This window comes from Phocoena sinus, chromosome 12 (genome assembly GCF_008692025.1).
Source record: "Phocoena sinus isolate mPhoSin1 chromosome 12, mPhoSin1.pri, whole genome shotgun sequence".
In the NCBI taxonomy this organism is placed as follows: domain Eukaryota; kingdom Metazoa; phylum Chordata; class Mammalia; order Artiodactyla; family Phocoenidae; genus Phocoena; species Phocoena sinus.
The window spans coordinates 30,572,540-30,594,067 of NC_045774.1; the positions used below are offsets into that span (position 1 = coordinate 30,572,540).

Consider the following 21,528-nt stretch of genomic DNA (forward strand, 5'->3'; position numbering starts at 1 on the left):
ATGATAAATTATATATAAACACGGGTACTAAAAGTTTCAGGATGTGGAAACAAGTCTTGAAGAGTTAGTTTTAAAATATGCAGAATTAAATCAGTTATTTTTACATGTAAGTTGTATTGAGCTAAATGAAAAACTAAATTTTTTCTTTCCCCTAATTTGGGGCTATGGCATTTTATCATGTGGATCATCTGTTAGTAATTGAGTTCTGTCCTTTCATGGATGGAATTATTAGGCCTTTAAACCATTAAAAAAAAAACAAAACACACACACAACAACAACATAAACAAAAAGCAGATCAGCAACTGTAGCTTCAAAGGAGACCAAGAAGCAAAAGCAATCCAGGGAGACAGAAAATGTTTGATGCAGAACCAAGGAAAGGTCTCGGTGTCTTTGCCGGGACCCTCCCAGCAGGAGCTGTGTCTGTTCAGAGGTGAAGCCAACTCAGTGACATCTGCCAGTGGGCTGGAAAGTCTTGACAACAGGTTTGGGGAAGAAAACTCTTTTATTCTAAGGGCTTAAAAATTTGGATGCTATAATTGGGTTTTCAGAGGAACAGAATGTTGTTTCATCCTGGTCAATTATTACTGTAAATAACTAATTTTAAATTAAAAAATCATGAGAGGAAACAGACTATTGTTGCATTGACTCAAGATTAGGGAAATAAACATTTTTTACATTTTTGGGGACTGTATTATATATTCAAGTGTAATAGCATAACACAAATGTGATATATATGTAACATTCAAGGAAGTATCCTAGATAGATTATGGATAGGAAATATGAGAACTAATATTTGATGATGTTTGTATATACCATGCACTGTTGTAGGAGTTTCTAATACCTCATGCGATTCTCACAATCACCTTATGAGGTAGGAAAAAAAGACTCAGTTAATTACCTTGTCAGGGGCCATTCAGCTAATAAGTGATGAACCCAGAATTCTTAAAATATATTATAAAATTAATATTTCTTCAGGTAAACAACTCAGATACAGAAGGCCATACAATGAAAAGCAAAAAGTTCTAATTTCTACCATTCAAGTTCTGCTTCTCATAAGCCAACATTAATGTTTTCTTGTATTTTTCTGAAATTTCCTATACATATGCAATCGTACACCTTTATGTCTATTTCTGTTTACATTTTAAGTCCTCTCTCTTTACATATATATTTCTTCTTGTTTTTATATTTAGACTTCAAAGGAATTAAACTATATATTTTGACACTTGCTTTTTACATTTAACTATCTCTTGGAAAATGTTTCACTTCGGTATGTACAGATCTATTTAATTCTTTTATGACTGTGTAGTAGTCCATTGTCTGAATTTAATATAACTTAATTGATAACATTAAATATTTTCAGTTTTCTGCTATTACATACTTCCTGTCTGTATTAGTTTGCTCAGGCTGCCATAACAAAATATCAGACTAGGGTGGCTTAAACAGCAGATATTTATTTCCCACAGTTCTAGAGGCTACGAGGTCCAAGATCAAGATGCTAGCAAGGTAAGTTTCACTCTGAGGCCTCTTCTCTTGAGTTGTAGATGGCTCTTTTCTCATTGCGTCCTCCCATGGCAGAGAGAGAAAGAAAGAGAAAGAGAGCACTCTCCTGTCTCTTCTTATAAAGACACTAATCCTATTGGATTAGGGCCCCACACTTATGACCTCATTTAACCTTAATTACCTCCATAAAGGCTCTCTCTCCAAATATAGTCACTTTGGGGATGGGGACTTCAATGGATGAATTTTGGGGGGATATAGCATTCAGTCCACTCTCTGACATTGCCTTTTAACAAACTCTAACATGTTGCCAATCTGATAGGTGAAAGAGTACGTTGTTTTCATTTCCATTTATGTAGTTGTGAATGACTTTTAACAACTTTTTCTCTATTTGTAACCACTTGTATCTCTTTGCTATATACTTTTCACTCATGTAACTTTGCCTGTTTCTACTATTGTCTTTGTTTGTTTATCAGAGCTTTTTTATATCAAGGGAATTGGTGCTTTGCTTGACATAAATGTGAATATTTTCCTCATTATTTTGGTAATTTAATGTTTAGTTATCTTTGCTCAGCTGAGTGTTGCTTCCAGTTCTTTCCTCTATTAGCCTATAGTCCACTTCTCCACAGTAGGAGGATGGGTCACTTTAGATAAAGTTGGAGTGTCCATGCATTTTTATTGCACTGTTCTGTCTCCCCTGTTATTCTGTGATGTTGAGCTATGTTCCTATCAGATATCCCCCATTTCTGCAGTTTTTATCCTTCATAAAACATGTTGGTCCACGTGTGTCTCTCTACCCTGCATAGGATTGGCAAAAATCCAGTTACACTCATACCTTTGATATATGTATCGCTGCATTGAATAGCATGCACTGACTAATAGCACTGTTGGATAAGTTCTCTGAACCACTTTTCTGCAATATGAAACAGCAAATCATGTCTATTTTATATAAACAATATGTACTTTTGATTACATGAATTGCCAGAATCTAAATGCAAGTTTACCTAAAACTTCAATTCATTGTTTAAAAACAGCTCACACTTACAAGTAAGTTAGAAATTGCATGTCAGAGAATAACTAGCAATAACTAGTCTTGATGTTCTGTTTTCTTAATTAAAGCACAGAAATAATAAAGACTTTGAAGAAGTCTGCTCCATGTAATGAATTGTCAACCAGTGGTAAGACAATGAGTTGCTACTCCAAGTAGGGAGAAAAAAACTCATGTATGAAATTATTGCATCCAATAAGGAAAAAATGATAGATGTGCTAAGTTATACAGAACTGAGTAGAGTTTTCAACCTCTTACTATGAATTATTATGTGCTAGACACATTTTCTTTTACTTTTTTTTTTTAACATCTTTATTGGGGTATAATTGCTTTACAATGGTGTGTTAGTTTCTGCTTTATAACAAAATGAATCAGTTATACATATACATATGTTCCCATATCTCTTCCCTCTTGCGTGTCCCTCCCTCCCACCCTCCCTAACCCACCCTCCCTAACCCACCCCTCTAGGTGATCACAAACCACCTAGCTGATCTCCCTGTGCTATGTGGCTGCTTCCCACTAGCTATCTGTTTTACGTTTGGTAGTGTATATATGTCCATGCCACTCTGTCACTTTGTCACAGCTTATCCTTCCCCCTCCCCATATCCTCAAGTCCATGTCTGTGTCTTTATTCCCGTCTTACCCCTAGGTACTTCATGACCTTTTTTTTTTTCTTAGATTCCATCTATATGGGTTAGCATACGGTATTTGTTTTTCTCTTTCTGACTTACTTCACTCTGTATGACAAACTCTAGGTCCATCCACCTCACTGCAAATAACTCAATTTTGTTTCTTTTATGGCTGAGTAATATTCCATTGTATATACGTGCCACATCTTCTTTATCCATGCATCTGTTGATGGACACTTAGGTTGCTTCCATGTCCTGGCTATTGTAAATAGAGCTGCAATGACCATTTTGGTACATGACTCTTTTTGAATTATGGTTTTCTCAGGGTATATGCCCAGTAGTGGGATTGCTGGGTCGTATAGTAGTTCTCTTTGTAGTTTTTTAAGGAAACTCCATACTGTTCTCCATAGTGGCTGTATCAATTTACATTCCCACCAACAGTGCAAGAGTGTTCCCTTTTCTCCACACCCTCTCCAGCATTTATTGTTTCTAGACATTGGCTTCTAAACCAAGTCTTTGGCTTCAGGCTACCACAGAGTATTGCCTCCCCAAAGAAGTTCAGAGAAACAAGGCAAATGTGAGCCAAAATAATCAGAGAAGGAATCCAGGGAAAACAAAAGTTGGGCTTTCAAGAATGAGTAAGATTTTAGCAAGCAAAGTTGAGTAAGGGGACTGTATTGGGTGGAGAAAACAGTGCTAATGAAATCATGGAGGTAAGAACGAACATGATGCATAAAGAGAAGTGATTCTTATGGATGGAAATTCATGCATATAGGGCTCTGTAACTAACACGCAGCCAATGACAGAGCGCCCCGGATGTCAGAAAAATAAGTGTGGACTTGATCAGCTACCAGATGGGTGGTATGGAGCCATTGAATATTATTCAGATTCACAATGTGAAAAGTGGTAATCTGTGAAGATGGTTTGGCTGGGATATGGAGTGTGGTCCAGAAAGCAAGCTCCTAGACATTTAAGAAGATAAGTATGTGATTGGTATAATTCAGGTAGCATGTGTAGGAGGTGTAGAGTAGGATGAATGCTGTGACTGGAAAGTAGCTTGAAGGATATTTTGAAGATGAGAAATATGAAATGGGATGAGCCATATTGCTTTGGCATGTTCTAAATATTCAGTGTTCTCATGAAAAAAAATCGGCTTTCAAATATGTTATAGAACCAGAGACGCAGCCATTAGCTAATATTTGGGGAACTCTTTTTTTTTTTTTTTTCCAGAAGTCTTAATTAACAAAGCTTCTAACTTCATCCAGATTTGGGTGCTCATCTCAGTTTGCATTGTTTGTCTAAAGAGAGGGAAGAAACAAATGAAGGGTAACTGAAGAAAATAATTGTCATTGATAATTACTGTCAGCGTCCAACCCATTTTTATTTCAACTGAGCGTTGCTTACATTTCTTTCAGGCAAATCTGTGAGTCTGGTGGTTTGTGATGTTTCAAGAGCTGCAGCTTCATTTTGAGTTTGGCCTTTACCACTGTGTTGTCTTCATGCTTAGGCTGTTTTCCCTCATGGTAGGGAAATGGCAGCCTCAATTCCTGATGTAGCACTTTCTCTTTCACATCTTGGGGAAGGGAGAGGACAGCTCTTCTGTCAGCCACCATGGAAAAGTCCCTGTGATTTGACCAATTTAAGTTCATGTCAAGGATGGGATCACATAAATGAGTTTAGGCCATTCAGGGGAAGTAGGAATCATTCTTAGCCCAACGGTGTAGTTAAACAGTTCAGGATTCTGGTAGGAAAATCAGTGCTGGAAGGCAACCAAAAATAATCATTCTCTGGCCTTTGCTTCTCTACCGTTCTAGAATATGAGCCATATGACTGTCAGATTCATGTACGATGCATCTTTGTTTCGCCCCTTGGCACCTAACAAAGAGCAAACAGTAGAGTAGATATAGGTGTGGGGGGGGGGTTTTTTGTTGTTTTTTTGTTGTTTTTTAGTTGATTAGTTGAGTGCATGAATGGAGGGCATTTAAGAGAAAATATTTTCAGAGCAAAATGATAAGGAACATTTATATTCAAAATTATACATCAACACACGTAAGTGTCAATGTAGCTAAGTTTCTTTTGGAGAAAGGAGGGTGGTCGTAATTCAGAAAAAGATCTCTGTCAAGAAAATACGGCTCATAAGACATGTCTACAAATTTGAAACTCAAATCCTAAATAAATTGACAAGGCACACATAAATTTGTATTTCATATGATGACATATTTTGCAATAAAACATTTGACCCTGGTGATATTTTTTTGATTGAATATTTATAACATAAAGCCTTAAAATTTGATTTGGAAATACTGGCGTTTGTGAATAAATTATTTGCATAGTTTTGTTTGTTATCTATGTGGGCACAGTGTTAAAAATGTATTTAAAAACCCAGAACCCAATTTATAATAATACATCACTTTTTGAGCACCTACAAGGTGTCTGTTGCTTTATATGTACCAGCCATTTGATTCTCAAGTAATCTTGTGAGTAACTCTCATTATCACTGATTTTCTGATAAAGAAACTGAGATAGAGAAGCAGAGCAACGAGGAAACAGAGATAGAAAGTCACGTAATTATCAATTCCTTTTTTTGTGGTGGGAATAATTAAAATCTAGTCTTTAACAAGTTTGATGCAATTATATTACAGTGTATAAATGTATCAAATCAGCATGTTGTACGCCTTAAATTTACACAATGTTATATGTCAAATATATTTCAAGGAAAATAAATAAATATGAAAGTAATGGAGCAAGATTCAAACCCAAGAAAATGTGGTCCAAAAATGCTCTCCCATTATGCTACTTGCTTTAGGTTGAGTTCCCAGATTCAGTCCTTTAAGACAAGGTTTTAGGTACAAGGATTGATTAAGGAAGTACCAGGAGAAAACAGTAGGGGGCAGAGTAAGGCTAGGGAAAGGGAAGAAGCCAAGCAAGTGTGTGACTGCCTTGTAGTTCCAGGTTTAATTTAATCCCATTGTCTTAGCCCGTTTGGTCTCCTCTAACAGAATACCATAGACTAGGTGGCTTCTAAACAACAGAAATTTATTTCTCACAGTTCTGGAGGCTGGGAAGGCAGAGATCAAGGTGCTGGCAGCTTTGCTATCTGATGAGAACCTTTTCCTCAGAGATAGCTGTCTTTTCACTGTGACCTCACATGGAAGAAGGGGCAAGGGAGCTCTCTGGGGTCTCTTATAAGGGCACTAATTCCATTCATGAGGATCTGCCCTCATGACCTGATCACCTCCCAAAGGTCTCACATATAATACCATCAGCTTGGGGGTTGGGATTTTAATATATCCATTTGGGGGGGCAGGGACACCAATATTCAGTCCATAGCACCCATGAAGAATATAAAGTATGTTTAGGGTTGTCCTATTTAACACAAGATTACCAGGCATTCATATTCTCTTACCTTTCACCTTCCCTAGAGGAATGTACATTTTCTGGTATTTCTTGCTGTTTGCAAAGTGAATCCAGAATCATGCCTCTGGTGCCTAGAAATTAGGAACCAGAACCTGGGTGATGGGTACACAGTAAAGGCTACAGGGAACTGAAGTGATCTTGGTGGAGTAGACGCTGCCCCATCTACTACCCTGCCAGTAAAGAAGCCTGTACATCAGTGTGGTGGTTAGGAACACGGACTCCCAGTCCAGGCCGCCGGAGGTCAAACCAGGGCTCTGACACTTGGGCAAGTTTCTTAACTTATATATGTTTTACTTTCCATTTCTATAAAATGTGTGAAAATTCTATTACCTAAGCTCATCAGGTTGTTTTGAGGATTAATGAATATAATATTTATGTTTATATGTCTAGTCTGTATATAAACTAGAGCCTTAGAGCCTGATGGAAAGTAAGAACTAGTGTGATGGGACTTGCTCAAGGTCATGTCGCACAGCCGGTTAGTGGCACAGCAGGAAGTGACCTTGGTCTCCAAACCTCCAGGTCATTCCACTACTCCTTGCTGGCCATATAGGTGTTAATTTAAATTTTCTTAGAGTAGGTAGGTGATCTCTAGCTTATTAAATATCTCAGTTAACCAAAAATTAATATATAAATATAGGACCAGAAGCTATCTTAGAGTTCATGAATAGTCTATTAAAAATTCAAAAAACAATACATACACTGAGCATGCTGTGTTATGAACTTTCTTAAAGGTAATTTTCTGTTTTATTTTGTTTTTTTTTTTAATATGCTTGAAGTGTTTGGCAAAAATACCTCATTAATTCACATGCAGAAATTAATGACTGTAAATCATAATGTTTTACCTTTCTCAAGGGTATTTGCATGTTCACCAAGTAAAACAGCCTTAGTACTAAGTGCCTATGTGGAATTTCAGAAATCAATAAGCAAGGGAGAGAGACATTTATGTGTGTTAGAGGGGGTGATTTTTTTCCCCCATATTGCCTATTAAGGGTATTTTATTGAAGTAACTTTGTTATTAACTTACCCAGATCCAATTAGGAATAATAATTAAGATAAAAGAGTAAAACAAAAGCAAAGCAGTTTTATATGGCAAGTTTCCTAAGAGAAAAAAAGATATTTTCGGATAGCACATACATAAATGCACACACATATTGATAAGTTGATGATATATAGTTGTGTGATTATTAATCAGGGCTCTTGGTTGCAAGTAACAGAAACCCAACTTGAACTAGCTTAGGAAATAGAAAGGAATGTACTGATTCATGAAATAAGAGGAAAGGTTGAATAAATAAGCCACAGAATGGCAGAGCTGCAGCTGGTTTCAGGAACAGCTTAAGTTAGGTATTCAAAGACTGTCTTGGCTTTGGCACTTTTCTGTGTGCTGACTTTATTGTATCTCACCACATGTTGGCTTCTTCCACAATCTCCACCTTCTAGAAGGCAGTGGGTTCTTTTTCATAGTTTGAAAATCCCCAGAAAGGATTGATGCATTGGGCACCCATCCCTGAACTGGTCAATTGTGGTTGCACGGGCATGGTCATGCACGAAGATGGTAGTTCCTAGGAGAATTCAGGATTGCAGTACGGAGTGAATTATTTCCCAGAGATCTCCTTTCCCTCAGTTTTTCCCTTTTCTTCATTTCTTTTAGTCATCTCCATCTGATTTGAGCATGATTTCCTGGGCTTTAGCTGCCACGTCCGTTCAAGCTGTGACCTCTTGATGCCATATCAATAAGTCAGGTTTTGCTTTGAACCCTGAACTTTTTCAGAGTGGATTACCTGTGGGACAGTGACATCATTCTCTTGCTCAATTTGGTTGCCTCTTAAAAGTCAGATATATTGTCATTCTCAAAGAGTTCTCCCCATCAGGGATGGAGATGAAGAGGGAGAAAGGGAGAGAGGGAAGCAAATAGTCACATGACCGTATAATCATCTATCTATACTACTAGTTCTGGCTGAAATGTTCTCATAGGCTGCATCACTTTACGAGCCAGGTGCCCTTTGGATAACCTTTGTCAGAGCTGGTTTACCTGCTATTACACGGACAGCAACCTGTGCTTCGGGTGCGTATGTAAAGAGGGATGCCAGGAACAAGGACGGGCAGGAGGAAAAGTGGTGATGGGGATTTACAAAATTTCCAGCTCATTACAGATTCCACCCATCACCTCTTTCCTTTTGTTTTAATTTTTAATTTATTAGACTGCAAGTTGGTTTTGGAGAGCTATGTTCCACTCATGTTCCAGCAAGTCACATCTTAAATGGGTAGACTTGGAAGAATAAGTATAGGAAAATTGTTCATAAGAGCTCTAATCACCTCCTGTTTTTCTCACTGAGCTCAGTATACTTAGACCAGTCAAGAAGGGCATTTTATCCCCCTCTTTTTTACCCGCCAAAAATAAAAACAAAAGCCAGATAACACATATATTTAGCTATAGATAATGAATCTTATTTGTTTTTACTTTTTACACTTTTTATTTTGAAATAATATCAGACTTACAAAAAGAGTTGTAAAAATAATAGAGTTCCCTAAATGCTAGCATCTTACATTTACTTAGTTTGACTATCAAAACCAGGAAATTACCCTTGATACAATATTATTAACTAATCTACAGATCTATTCAAATAAGAGGAAACAATGTACATTTGTGATAAGTTCACATCACAAACAAATGCAGAGACAACCATGGCCTGGGTACAGGTGTAAAAATCTGAGAATTGTTAGTTTTTTATTTTAAAAAATTGAGATTGGGGGCTGTATTAGATTCCTAGAGCTTCCATAATAAATGACCACAAGCTGGGTAACTTGAAACAGCAGAAATTGATTCTCTCAGAGCTCTGGCAGCCGGAAGTCCAAAATCAAGGTGTTGACCGGGCCATGCTTTCTCAGAAGGCTCTAAGGGAGAAACCTTCCTTGGCCCTTCCAGCTTCTGCTGCCTTCTGGGGTTACTTGGCTTGTGGCAACTTGACTTCAGTCTCTGCCTCTGTCTTCACGTGGCCATCTCCGTGTGTGTGTGTGTGTGTGTGTGTGTGTGTGTGAGTCTGAATCTCCTTCTCCTCTCTCTTCTATTAAGACACTAGTCATTGGATTTAGGACCCATCCTAAGCCAGTGGAAAGTCATCTTAACTAATTACATCTGCAAAGACCCTGTTTCCAAACAAGGTTACATTCTGAGGTTCCAGGTGGACATGAATTTTGGAGGAACATTGCTCAACCCAGTGTAGGGGAATTAAGCAAAAAATAGGTTTCTTTCTGCAAGTGTTAGTACTAAGGTAATTGATATTTGAAAGTTGAGAAAACATGGTTACATTCAGGCTACCTTTTTTTTAAAATAAATATATTTTATTTATTTATTTTGGCTGTGTTGGGTCTTCGTTGCTGTGCGCGGGCTCTCTCTAGTTGTGGCGAGCAGGGGCTACTCTTCGTTGTGGTGTGTGGGCTTCTCATTGCAGTGGTTTCTCTCGTTGCGGAGCACGGGCTCTAGGCACGTGGGCTTCAGAAGTTGTGGCATGTGGGCTCCAGTAGTTGTGGCACGTGGGCTCAGTAGTTGTGGCTCGCGGGCTCTACAGCGCAGGCTCGGTAGTTGTGGCGCACAGGCTTTGTTTCTCCTTGGCATCAGGTTACCTTTTAAAGGTAGCACTCACTGGACTTGTTGATCGACTGCATCTCTGGGAGATGGTGAGGGAAGTGGGATGCAGCATAAGTCACTGGAGTTGAGATGGTCAGGAAGTTAGGAGGCATTGCATTTGATGACTCAGCCTCCTTAATGTTGGCTTCATGAAAAAGGGAGTAGTCACTTCATTTCCATTCAATAAGTAGTTATTAAGTAGTCTGGGTGTTGCAGGGACTCTGCTTTGACCTGACTAAAGAGGTCAAGAAAAGATGGGGTCATGAGAAACAGTATAAATATCTGGGGCTTTTCAATGTCTAGGTCATTTTACCATCGATGTTAATTTTCATCTTTGTCTTGCCTATGCTTAGCAGCTTTTATTTCTTCTTCTTCTTCTCTTTTTTACCGCTAAGTCCTCTCAAGAGTATCCCAAAGTTCCAGTTTCTTGAACTAACTGAAGGGGTTGTTTTACCTGCTAAAATCCTTCAGGTTGAAGACTTCCCTCTCTTTTTCATCTGCGTTTTTGCTCTCCGGCTGTGTTTTAGTTTGCACCCATGCTAACAGATAATCCGCGGCTGCCAGGCTGTCCTTCCCTGGCTTCTGTTGCATACGAAGGTGGGCGCACCGGCCTTCCATCTGCTCTAGGTCTGTAAATTCCAGCTATGGGCAAGAACACAGTGATCAGTCACACAGTTTAATATGTCATGAGGTGGGTGTCATTGCCACCCACTTCCACAGGCACTTTTAAAAAATATTTCTTTTTATTTATGTCTTCTGCAGGCATATAGCCAACTAAAAGCAAAATTCAATTAAATGTTCATTACAGTCTCAGGAATGCCAGTTTATTTATATTTGTGTACTTTATCTTGCCATGACCTTCTGTGACAATTTCTATCATTGTAATACTTTTCTGGATAGAGGCCACTTTTGGCATTCCCATTTTGATTGTGATAATGATGTGACACCTCTGAAGTAGTAATCAAAACAGGAAGTCCTTTGTAAGTGCTGCCCCTTACAGCACTGATAGACAAATAAGCCTTACAGCCTTCTTTGTCTCGGAAGTATTTAAATACAAAAGTATAGCACTCCACCGTTGTTTCAAACAAGGCAGTGATGCAAAAGGAAAATTCTTTCCTGTGGACTGTTACCAAGAGCACAAGAAAGAGTAGTGTCGAGTGCTTGCATTCAGCCAACAAGCAGTGTGAGTCATGGACCCCTTGTGCACCTCACTCTCCTTCCTCAGATGTACTCGCTGGTCTCTGCCTCAGCCTTACTTGGGAGAAGAGAAGGATATCACAGCAGGGGATAAAACTCGAGTGCTATGACTGCTTCAGATGTTTGTGGAACTGGTTGCGGCAGCAGAAGATAACGTGCAGCCGTCATTTGGTGATTGGTAGCCATGCACTGGCGTCACTAGGCTCTTAAGCGTGACAGGAAGCTTTGTGGGAAATTCCTGTGCTGGGCACCATAAGCCAATGGCCCCGTCCCGCTCTCATCAAGGAGCTCACATTCCCTGGAACTTGGACCCTGCACTGTCGGGTTATTCGCATCCATGGGGATATTCTTGGTGTCTCACTTAATTATCCCCCATAGTCAACTTAAAATTCTCTATCAAGAAATTCTCCTCTTTTCAGGAGTTTCATAACTCGTATTTTTCCTCCCACGTCTATGGCCTCTTCATTCAGTAGTTATCCTTACGTATCATTCTCAGGCTTCTTCTCTTTCTTTGTCTCTTTCGTCTCACAGTAGAAAAAAATTCTGTTTTTCCAAGGGCTTCACTTCTTCCAAGGCTTCCTATATTTTCTTATGATCAGTACCTAGGTTTGCCTGCAGTAAGTTTCCTTCTTGTTTTATGAGTGTATTTTTCTTAGGAAATCCTCATTTTCTAGGCTGTACTATCCATTTGGGGCTTGGATTGCAATTTAATTCTCCCTAAAGCCTTCACTGAGTTTTGAGGAGAGACCTTGTTATTTGCTCTCCTTAGGAGAGAGCACAGTTAAAGGTCACAGTCTGTCTCCTCTCCCTAGAGGCTAAGGGTACTTGGACTGGGTGGCAAGGAGGGCAGGAGACTCCCCAGGCATGACGCTCCCTCCCAGTCTGGCACTGCTTCCCTGATGGCAGTACTGCATGGGGATTTTCATAGTGGCTCTGAAAGCACCTCCTGGCATTGACATCTGCCTGACAGCTGTCGGCAACTTCCCTTATGTGAAACCCTTCATCCGCCCGCTCACTGGGAGCAACCGCCAAGGTCATTGGTGCATCTCCAACGTATCTTCCTTCAACAGCGTGTTGCAGCAGAAGAGTACTGACCTTGGGGTCAGACCAGCCTAGTTTCAAATCCCCATCCACCACTTCCTAGCCATGGTACTTTGAACTTGCTGCCTAAACCTCTGAGTCTTAGTTTTCTCGTCTGTAAAATGGAGACAATAACATTTACCTTGTAGATTTGTTATAAATAGTAAATGAAATATGTGAAATGACTCAATAGTGGCTGGTAGTTAGTAGGTGCTAAATAAAAGACAGATGTTACTATTATTGTTCCTAGAATGCATTGTTAGCTTGGCAACTTGGTGTTGGCTTCAGCACTTCCTTTGTACATACAAAGGCACTTGTTCTTAAAGAATTTTTTTTTTTTAAGAAGTTTATTTGAAGCTCCTCTAAGACAGGCACCACCCAGCCTCACATACTCTGCCCCCACCGTCTCTTAGCGCCCTCTTGCTGTGCCATTATGAAGGCCTCTAGTTTATGTAGCTGCCTTGGCATCAGCCAGCCCTCATTTGCCCTAAGGGCTCCTATCCAGGACCTACCTTGTAGAGCTCAGTACAGCCTACAGGTTCTGCCTGAACTTAGAAGGCACACAGCAAAAATATTTTACTATGGCCATATTATCAGTTTCCGGTCCCCCTGGAGTACTGAGGTGCCCAAATAAGTACTCGCAAAAAAGCTCAAACTAAATGTGCAAGCTACCATCTCGTAGAAATCCTGGGCTGTCCTTCTGTGTACTTGTTATATATTACACAATCATGCTTGAACAATAGCTGTCATTTTCAGGCAAAATTGAAAATAGTTTCTGTCTTCAGGGCACACGATCCTCTAGAGATGAGGCGAGTGCAAACCCAGCCATGTGCAGCGTCATTTTCCGTGAATGTGATGTTAAAAATGTACGTGTGGGTTAGGTGTGGCAGGACTCTGCAACACAAAGGAAAAGCTGGATTTAAAAACTTGAACCTCTGACTGCCCATTCAGATCTCTACTCACTGACTACTGCTTCTCTCTTTGGCTGCTGAGATTTTCATATATATATATAAACATATATATAAAAACATATATATAAACATATATATACATATATATAAACATGTATAAACATATATATAAAAACATATATATATGTAAACACATATATATAAAGAAAACTAGAAAATCAAAATGGAGAGACTTAGGAGAAAGTAGCTGAAAACACTTCACCTTTATGACTGTCTAAAGCAAGGAGTTTAAAATGAATTTTTTGCATTTGAGTAGTTAGGGCTAAAAGCACAAATGTGGATGAGCTCTAAGACAGCTAAACTCTTGGAAATTTAGGAACACACCAGGCCTTCTTTGGCGGATGAACAGAAGGTTCAAAGAACCCTGTAACTAATGGCAACACCTATAGCCCAGCTAAGCTAAGTACAGGGCTCGTCCACTTCCTCTGGATATAAGGCTCTTTGGGTTGTTAGGATGTGCTTTTATCTCATTCTGGGTTCCTGGACAATGTTCTGAAGGGACTTAACAGAAGGGACAATGGAAGGAGCATAGTCACCTAAATCACGCTTTCAGGACCAACTTTACCACTCATTCTATTTTCACCAGTTTTCTTCTTCTAATCTGAGCAGTGTCACAGGAGTGCATCGCTACAGTGACTTTTTCTCTCCTAAGTTCTAATGGTAAAATTCTTGTTAGAATTTGATTTAATCACTAAAATAAAAATATCCTTTATTGAGCCCTCCTTTGTGCCTAGCACTATGCTCTGTACCATATAGATAGGTGATAGATGATAGAAAGATAGATAGATAGGTGATACATGATCTATTACTGCCAGTAGGGTTGGGTAAAGATAACATTTTGAGGGGGTAGAGAGGGAGACTGAAGACGTTTATGCCTGTGTGATTTTTTTTTTTCTATGTGAAAAGAGACAGAGAGACAGAGACAGAGAGATGGAGAGAGAGACAGAGAGAGACAGAGAGTGCCAGGGCAAAGTAAAACCCTGGAAGAGAGCAAGCAAGTTTTGAAACAGCTGCTATGCAGAAGGTTAAGGGAAACAACAGTGAGTTAAAAGGCAAACAACAGATTAGTAAAGTCCTAGGATTCTCGGAGGAGTAAATGGTTATCGCATCTTTGCTGTTGCCATTGTCTTTGCCACTGCCATCACTGTCAGCACCATCATCATCATCACTGTCATCGTCTCCAGAACAAATTATGCTTCAGCCACATAACCATTACATAGATGAGAAAACTATTCTTTGAAAAACTAATGATCATTTATGCTCATTTCATGCTTATCGTAGGGTGTTGTAGGGTGTTTTTTATTCATTGCATTCACCTGTGCTTGCTTAGGTTAAGCCCGTGATACAGAGAGGCCACGAGAGTCTGGTCCATCACATCCTGCTCTATCAGTGCAGCAGCAACTTCAGCGACAGCGTCCTGGACCACGGCCACGAGTGCTACCACCCTAACATGCCCGATGCCTTCCTCACGTGCGAGACTGTCATTTTTGCGTGGGCCATTGGTGGAGAGGTGGGCCAATGATTACTGAGATGTAACGAAGTTAATTGATCATTTTTCCCCCTACGAGCCTAACACTTACATGTAAAACTCTATATACTTTTTTTTTAATGTATTTATATATTTTAGGCTGCGTTGGGTCTTCATCGCTGTGCGTGGGCTTTCTCTGGTTGCTGCGAGCAGGGGGCTACTCTTCATTGCGGTGCACGGGCTTTCTCATTGTGGTGGCTTCTCTTGTCGCGGAGCATGGGCTCTAAGTGCCCGGGCTTCATTAGTTGTGGCACGTGGGCTCAGTAGTTGTGGCTCATGGGCTCTAGAGCACAGGCTTAGTAGTTGTGGTGCACGGGCTTAGTTGCTCCGTGGCATGTGGGATCTTCCCGGACCAGGGCTCGAACCCGTGTCCACTGCATTAGCAGGTGGATTCTTAACCACTGCACCACCAGGGAGGCCCTATGTAGTATTTTTGATATGAGGGTGGTTTATTTTTCTTTCCATAGGAAGTAATTCTTTCCTTAAGCCATTTTATTTGATCAACTATAGATTAATGGAGTTGAAAAATATTGAAATATCGTTGAGAATGGCTGGCTTTTGGGTGGAACAGAGCTCTGGGGGACATTCACAGGACAGTATGTCATGGAATTTTGCTTGTTTAGGGTTTTTCCTATCCACCTCATGTTGGATTATCCCTCGGTACTCCATTAGACCCTCATTATGTGCTCCTGGAAGTCCATTATGACAATCCAACATATAAGGAAGGTGAGTGTATTCTTTATACATTCTACCTATGATTTTAAAAGTTTTGAAACTTTTTATTTTAACAGAGTTAAACAGACTTAAAATAGCATCCAGTGGTAGAAAGAATTAACCTATACATTTGTCATCCAATTAAGATACTTTTATTAGAATGAAAAAGGGCACTATTAATAGTTACACTGGGACAACAGTCATTAACCAGCGATGAACCAGGCAAATGGGCGCATGTGATCACTAATTTTAAAAAGCAATTTGCATATTACTTACCAGGAAGTAGAATAATAGACTTTCCCCTTTATGATATGATAAAATATTTTCTTTCTAAAAGCATATATAAAAAACTATCATACATCACACTAGAAAATATTAAGCATTTTTGTTGTGTGATAGGCAAACCATAAATATACTCAAAAATATTTATGCAGTGACACTGTGTAATATGATGTTGAAATGAAGAGAGGCATTTACACCTGAATTTACTATGTAATATTCCAAAGCCAAAAAATTGAAGGATTTAATAGGAAATTATCAACAGAAGAAACTTAAAGTTATTATTTTACACTGATTCGTGCAATTTTTCAGCAAATACTGAGCACCAGTGATGTGCTGGATCTGTGTTTAACAACATAATGTCCTCACCCTCATGGACATTATAGTATAGGGGAAAAGAGAAACAATAAAATAATCACAACAATTAATACAAATTATATATATGTTAATTGATCCAAAGGTCAGTTCAGTAGTCACAGGTAGGTAAGTCACCACTGCAGAGACGAAGCAATTAATTTTATAGTGGAACGGATTTATAATTGTTGGGGCTCATACCGTCCGTCCTTATGATAACTTATGTCACAGGAAGAGATGTGTCTTATTCATCTTTCCTCCCCACTGTGCCTGTTGTTGTGCTGTTCACATGATAGATTCTTAATAACTGTTTGTTGATCGAATGACTGATGAATTATTAAAAGGCTGGTAATAAACTATAAAGAAAGTTAACCATTAGTACTTTTCTTCATCACCAGGTGGTTTCTAGACCAAGGGGTTTTCACCTCTATGTAAATGTTCCTGAACTTCACCTCAAAACAGTATAAAATGAAACTCCTGTTGAGTTACTCTATATTCTAATGAATGACTTTAGAATTTTCGTTCTGTCTTCATGTTAGGTAATTGTGGAATATATCAGCTGGTCAACACAAATGTGTCTCCTATGGTATGCTGTGTAAGTCAAGAATGGTTGCAGACCATATGGCGACTCGTCTTTTAATACCTCTTTGTGAAGCTGAATGTTGCCATCCATTAATCTTTGCTTGTACTCCTTTCCCTTGAGAGATTTTTAAGAAAAGCCAATGAACCCATTTCAACTGAATCTGGAAAACTTTTTCTTTTTTAAGAACTTAAACTCACTTTTAATTATTCTTGTTTAAATGCTCGTTCCAGGCTTATTAGATAATTCTGGATTGAGGTTATTTCACACGACAGATATAAGGAAATACGACGCTGGGGTGATTGAGGCTGGCCTCTGGGTAAGCTCTTCCACACAATCCCTCCAGGCCTGCCTGATTTCCGCTCTGAGGGTCACTGCACCCTGGAATGCCTGGAAGAGGTATGCTGTGTCTGAGTTTATGAGCTGCTGTTTCCAGATTAATCTATGCTCTTAGAAACTATGTTTGGAAAATTCCAAGTTAGTTTATTATTAATCTTTTTCTTGTTGTCATGCTGTAAAACAATTATTTACAATTTTAGCAAGACCTTTATTGCTTTTTTAAATCTTGAAGACTACAGGTTGTAGAATTCTTAAAGACAGGAATAATTTTCAGGGTGTTTTCCTTCCTTTCCCCTCCTTTGATTGTTTCATAGTGGATACTTCACTTTCTCTTTTTACAATTTTGACCTTTGTTTGTGTAGTCCCGTTTTCCTTTCTCAACTTTATCTTTTATCCATATTTGTTTTTCCCATGATCATTTTCATTTTTTTTCTCATTTTCTCTGATTTATAGTGCCTTCCCTTCTTTAACCAAAGAGCAAGAATAACTAATATAAAAATACATATTGGATAAGAGAAAACCATATATAAGTATTTCAGAATGGCTGCTTCCACTTATAGTTCTTTTTTCTTGAATTAAAGTATTTCGACATGGTTAGTATTCCTTATGAATTATAGGATATTGTGGTTTGTAGACAGTATGGCAGACTGGTGGAGTGGAAAGATTGTGCTCTTCTGAGTTATTTAAGCCATTTAGACCATGAATTAAATTGCCATGACATCAACCACTAGCTGTAGGACCATGAGCATTTCATTTAATTTCACTCTCCCAGTTCAGTTTTCTTATCTGGAAAAGTGGAGTAGATTCTCCTTTAAGAGTTTCAATGTGCAAGCTACCGACATACTGGAATCTTTCTGCCAGGAGCTTTGACTGCTTTCTTACCTACTAAAAGAAGAAAGAATAAAGATAATATTTAGAAGTGGTCCAGTTGGTCCTCAGCAAGCATTAGTTTCCTTTTCTTTTCTCCCAGCCAGTATTGCTTCACAAAGATAACACTGCTAGGTATAAGTCAGGAAAAATCCAAATTCAAAATGTCTGGCAGCTCATGCATTCACTCAAATTGTGTAAGCGTTTCTTCTCAGTTGTCTCTACAAGTCTGTTTTAAGGTGAACTGTCTGAGCTTCTTTGGCTAATAGGCCTCCCCTGTGTCCCCTGTAGGCTTTGGAAGTTGAAAAGCCAAGTGGCATCCACGTGTTTGCTGTTCTGCTCCACGCTCACCTGGCAGGCAGAGGCATCAGGCTGCGTCATTTTCGCAAAGGGGAAGAAATGAGATTACTCGCTTATGATGATGATTTTGACTTCAATTTCCAGGAGTTTCAGTACCTAAAGGAAGAACGAACAATCTTACCAGTATGATTGTTTTGTTCTTTTTCACTGAATGTCATCAAAGTCCTGAGACGTAGGTCTGCTGAGAATTAGCCGGGTTTCTACTGGTGAAATAGCTCGCTCATCCACATCCTCAAAGCCACCCACGTGGCTGTCGCACAAGCCACATGGAATGTGTTTGCTCTGTTTTCCCAAACTGAAACTCATTTTCCTTACTATTCCCAGGGGCAACTCAAGTTGTTGATTTACAAAGCAAATAAAAACTTGGGTTTTGTGCTGTAAGCATCTTTTTTTTTTTACTCGACTCCCCGGTTAACGGTCCTTTGTCTCACAGTTCAGGTAGCGGTAAGATCAGAAGTCTGCTTTCACCGTAAGATAGTTTTTGGAAGTTTCATTTCAGTAAAAATGAATATAAGGTAATTCTTTCATTTGACAAAGATATTTGGACATAGCTAATTATTCTGTTGTGTGTAAACCAGCTTGCAACAGTACTTGGGGTTCTAGTGGAACGACACAGAAGAGAATTTAGTGTTTTATAATAATGAAGAATTTAAAAAATTTTATGATGCTTCATTTTGTCAAATTTTTTGTTTAATGGCCATCAAGCTCAATAGTTATATAAATTCCTACCCTTATTCTCTTCTTAAACGTCAGACACTTATACTAGTTATGAAGTGAGGGTAATAGCAATATCTTTTCTACATGCAGAAATTCCCTGATCCACCCTGAGAGTAGGAAGATGAAATTTGAGAAACAGTGATCTCAAGATTCTTAAGGACTACCCTCCATTTTATGGTGTTGTCTTGTCTTGGGACTCTCTTGGGTTATCTCAGAACTCCTTGTGACACATAACTGGTGTGCCATAAGTAGGGTGTAAATATGTTGAGATACTGATCTCTGGGCTCTCTGAATATCTAGGCAGGGAGGACAAATCTGGGGGCCATTACCCAGAGCTCACTCCCTCTGATGAATAGCCTGTCCACTCACCTGACTGGGGAGCCATAAAAAAGTATATTCATTATGTGCAGAACTGTTCAAAAGGTTGGAAAGTACGGGAAAAATAAATTACTAGTAATTTGCCTCATAAATCTGTTTTAAGAAAATGAATACCTAAGGACCTTTAAAGAAAATAATGTAAATGAGGAGATAATCACAGTAACTAGTATCTGTGGCTAAATTTTATGAAGTGTTTTATCTGTACTAAGAGCTAAATGTGTGATCTGTCATGTAATCTCCCAACAGCTGTGCAAGATAAGTGCTATTTTTATCATTATTTTTTAGATGAACAAATTGTGCCCAGTTGAGTCATTTCCTTACCTAGGTCATGCAGCTAGAACATGGTGGAGTCTGGCTTGAACAAAGAGAGTCTTATTTGTTTCTTTGTTTGCTTATTATACGAGCAAACCTAGAACTTGATATATCAAAGGTCTTATGAATCAAAGTACTTAATGCATGCATTCATATAGAAAATTAAACTGTTGGTCTACAAATGTATTAGATAAATAGAACAACATGAAACTCCAATCTGAAAGCTTCTACTTTTATGTTTTAGGGAGATCATCTAATTACTGAGTGTCGCTACAACACAAAAGATAGAGCCCGGATGACTTGGGTAAGAAGAATTTTTTTATTATTAAAATTTATTTGTGGAGGAGGAGGAATAAACTTTGATCTTAGAAGAGAAATAAGTGAAAAGCATTCACATTTGGAAGCAAAATTCCTGAATATCTTGAACATGAAACCTCATAAAAGTAAAATCAGAGCTGTTTTAGCATTTTATCAGATTAACTAATGATGCTTTGGTAATATTTGCAGTATAATTTAGTGACCCCTTCAGGAAAAGCTATCCTTAGTCTTTCAGTTTTTCCTCACCAAATATTATTATAAAGACCTGTGGTCGCTAATGACCATGCGCGTGAGTCTGGACTTAGATGAACCGAGACTTCAAAAGGAAGAATAAATTCCATGACCTTAGCGCTTCTGACCCAAAGAGAAATCTGGTCCCAACAGATTTACTGGGGAGTTCTGCCACACATTCAAGAAATAAATCACTCACGCCTTCCTCGGTCTCTTCCAGGGAGCACAAAAAAAGGGGGAACACCTTCTACCAACTCATTTTAGGAAGTTAGCATAAGCTTAATACTGAAACTTGATATGGGCAATACGAGAAAGGTCCACAACATGCACCAGAGGGAAGTAACTTTGACAAAGTATTGACAAACCAAATCCAGCATTATATAAAACTGTAACGTTAGGACTGATTTGGGCTTAACTAAGGAATGTAAAATTGGTTCAAATTAGAAAATACACTAATGCCATTATACATTAAGAGATCGAAGGAAAAAGACTTATGATCACTTCAATAGGGGCAGAAAAAGCATTCATAAAATTTGTCAGTCATGGGGGGAATAAAGGACATTTAGCAAACTAGGAATAGGAGAGAATTACCTTAACCAGATAAACATTTGCTGTGAAAAATCTATAGCAAATATCAAACTAAGTGAAATGCTAGAAGTAATTCTTTAAAGTCAGGAAGAAGACAACGATGTTTATTATCACTGGTTTTATTCACTATCGTAGTAGAAAAGAAAAAAATGAGATATAAAGATCAGAAAGGAAGAAGCGAAGAAATAAAACATTATTTACAGATATTGTAATTTTCCACATCAAAACCTCCCCCAAACTGATAAATCTAAAGTTAATTGTATTTTAGTGTGTGATAAATTATCTCAAGAAAATTCAGTTTAAGGCTATAAATCCTATAGAAATAAAATAACATTAGATGTGTTTGATCTCTATGGAGAAAATTATTAGTCATTATGTAAGACATTAAAGATCACCTAAAGAAATTAAGAGATACTGTGTTCATGGATAGAAAAGCTCCGTGAAACAAAGATAATCTTTTTATTTTTAAATTGGTTTATAAATTTGATATAATTCCAGT

General features: G+C 38.5%; 1 protein-coding gene across 1 annotated transcript in view; it reads left to right on the plus strand.

The window, feature by feature from the left end:
• Window positions 1-21,528, plus strand: part of MOXD1 (monooxygenase DBH like 1) — an 80,808-nt gene that overhangs the window by 44,232 nt on the left and 15,048 nt on the right. Inside the window, 6 exon segments of the mRNA XM_032651896.1 lie at window positions 14,795-14,974; window positions 15,616-15,718; window positions 17,153-17,239; window positions 17,242-17,318; window positions 18,417-18,608; window positions 20,137-20,196. Of these exon segments, the coding sequence (XP_032507787.1) occupies window positions 14,795-14,974; window positions 15,616-15,718; window positions 17,153-17,239; window positions 17,242-17,318; window positions 18,417-18,608; window positions 20,137-20,196 (699 nt within the window).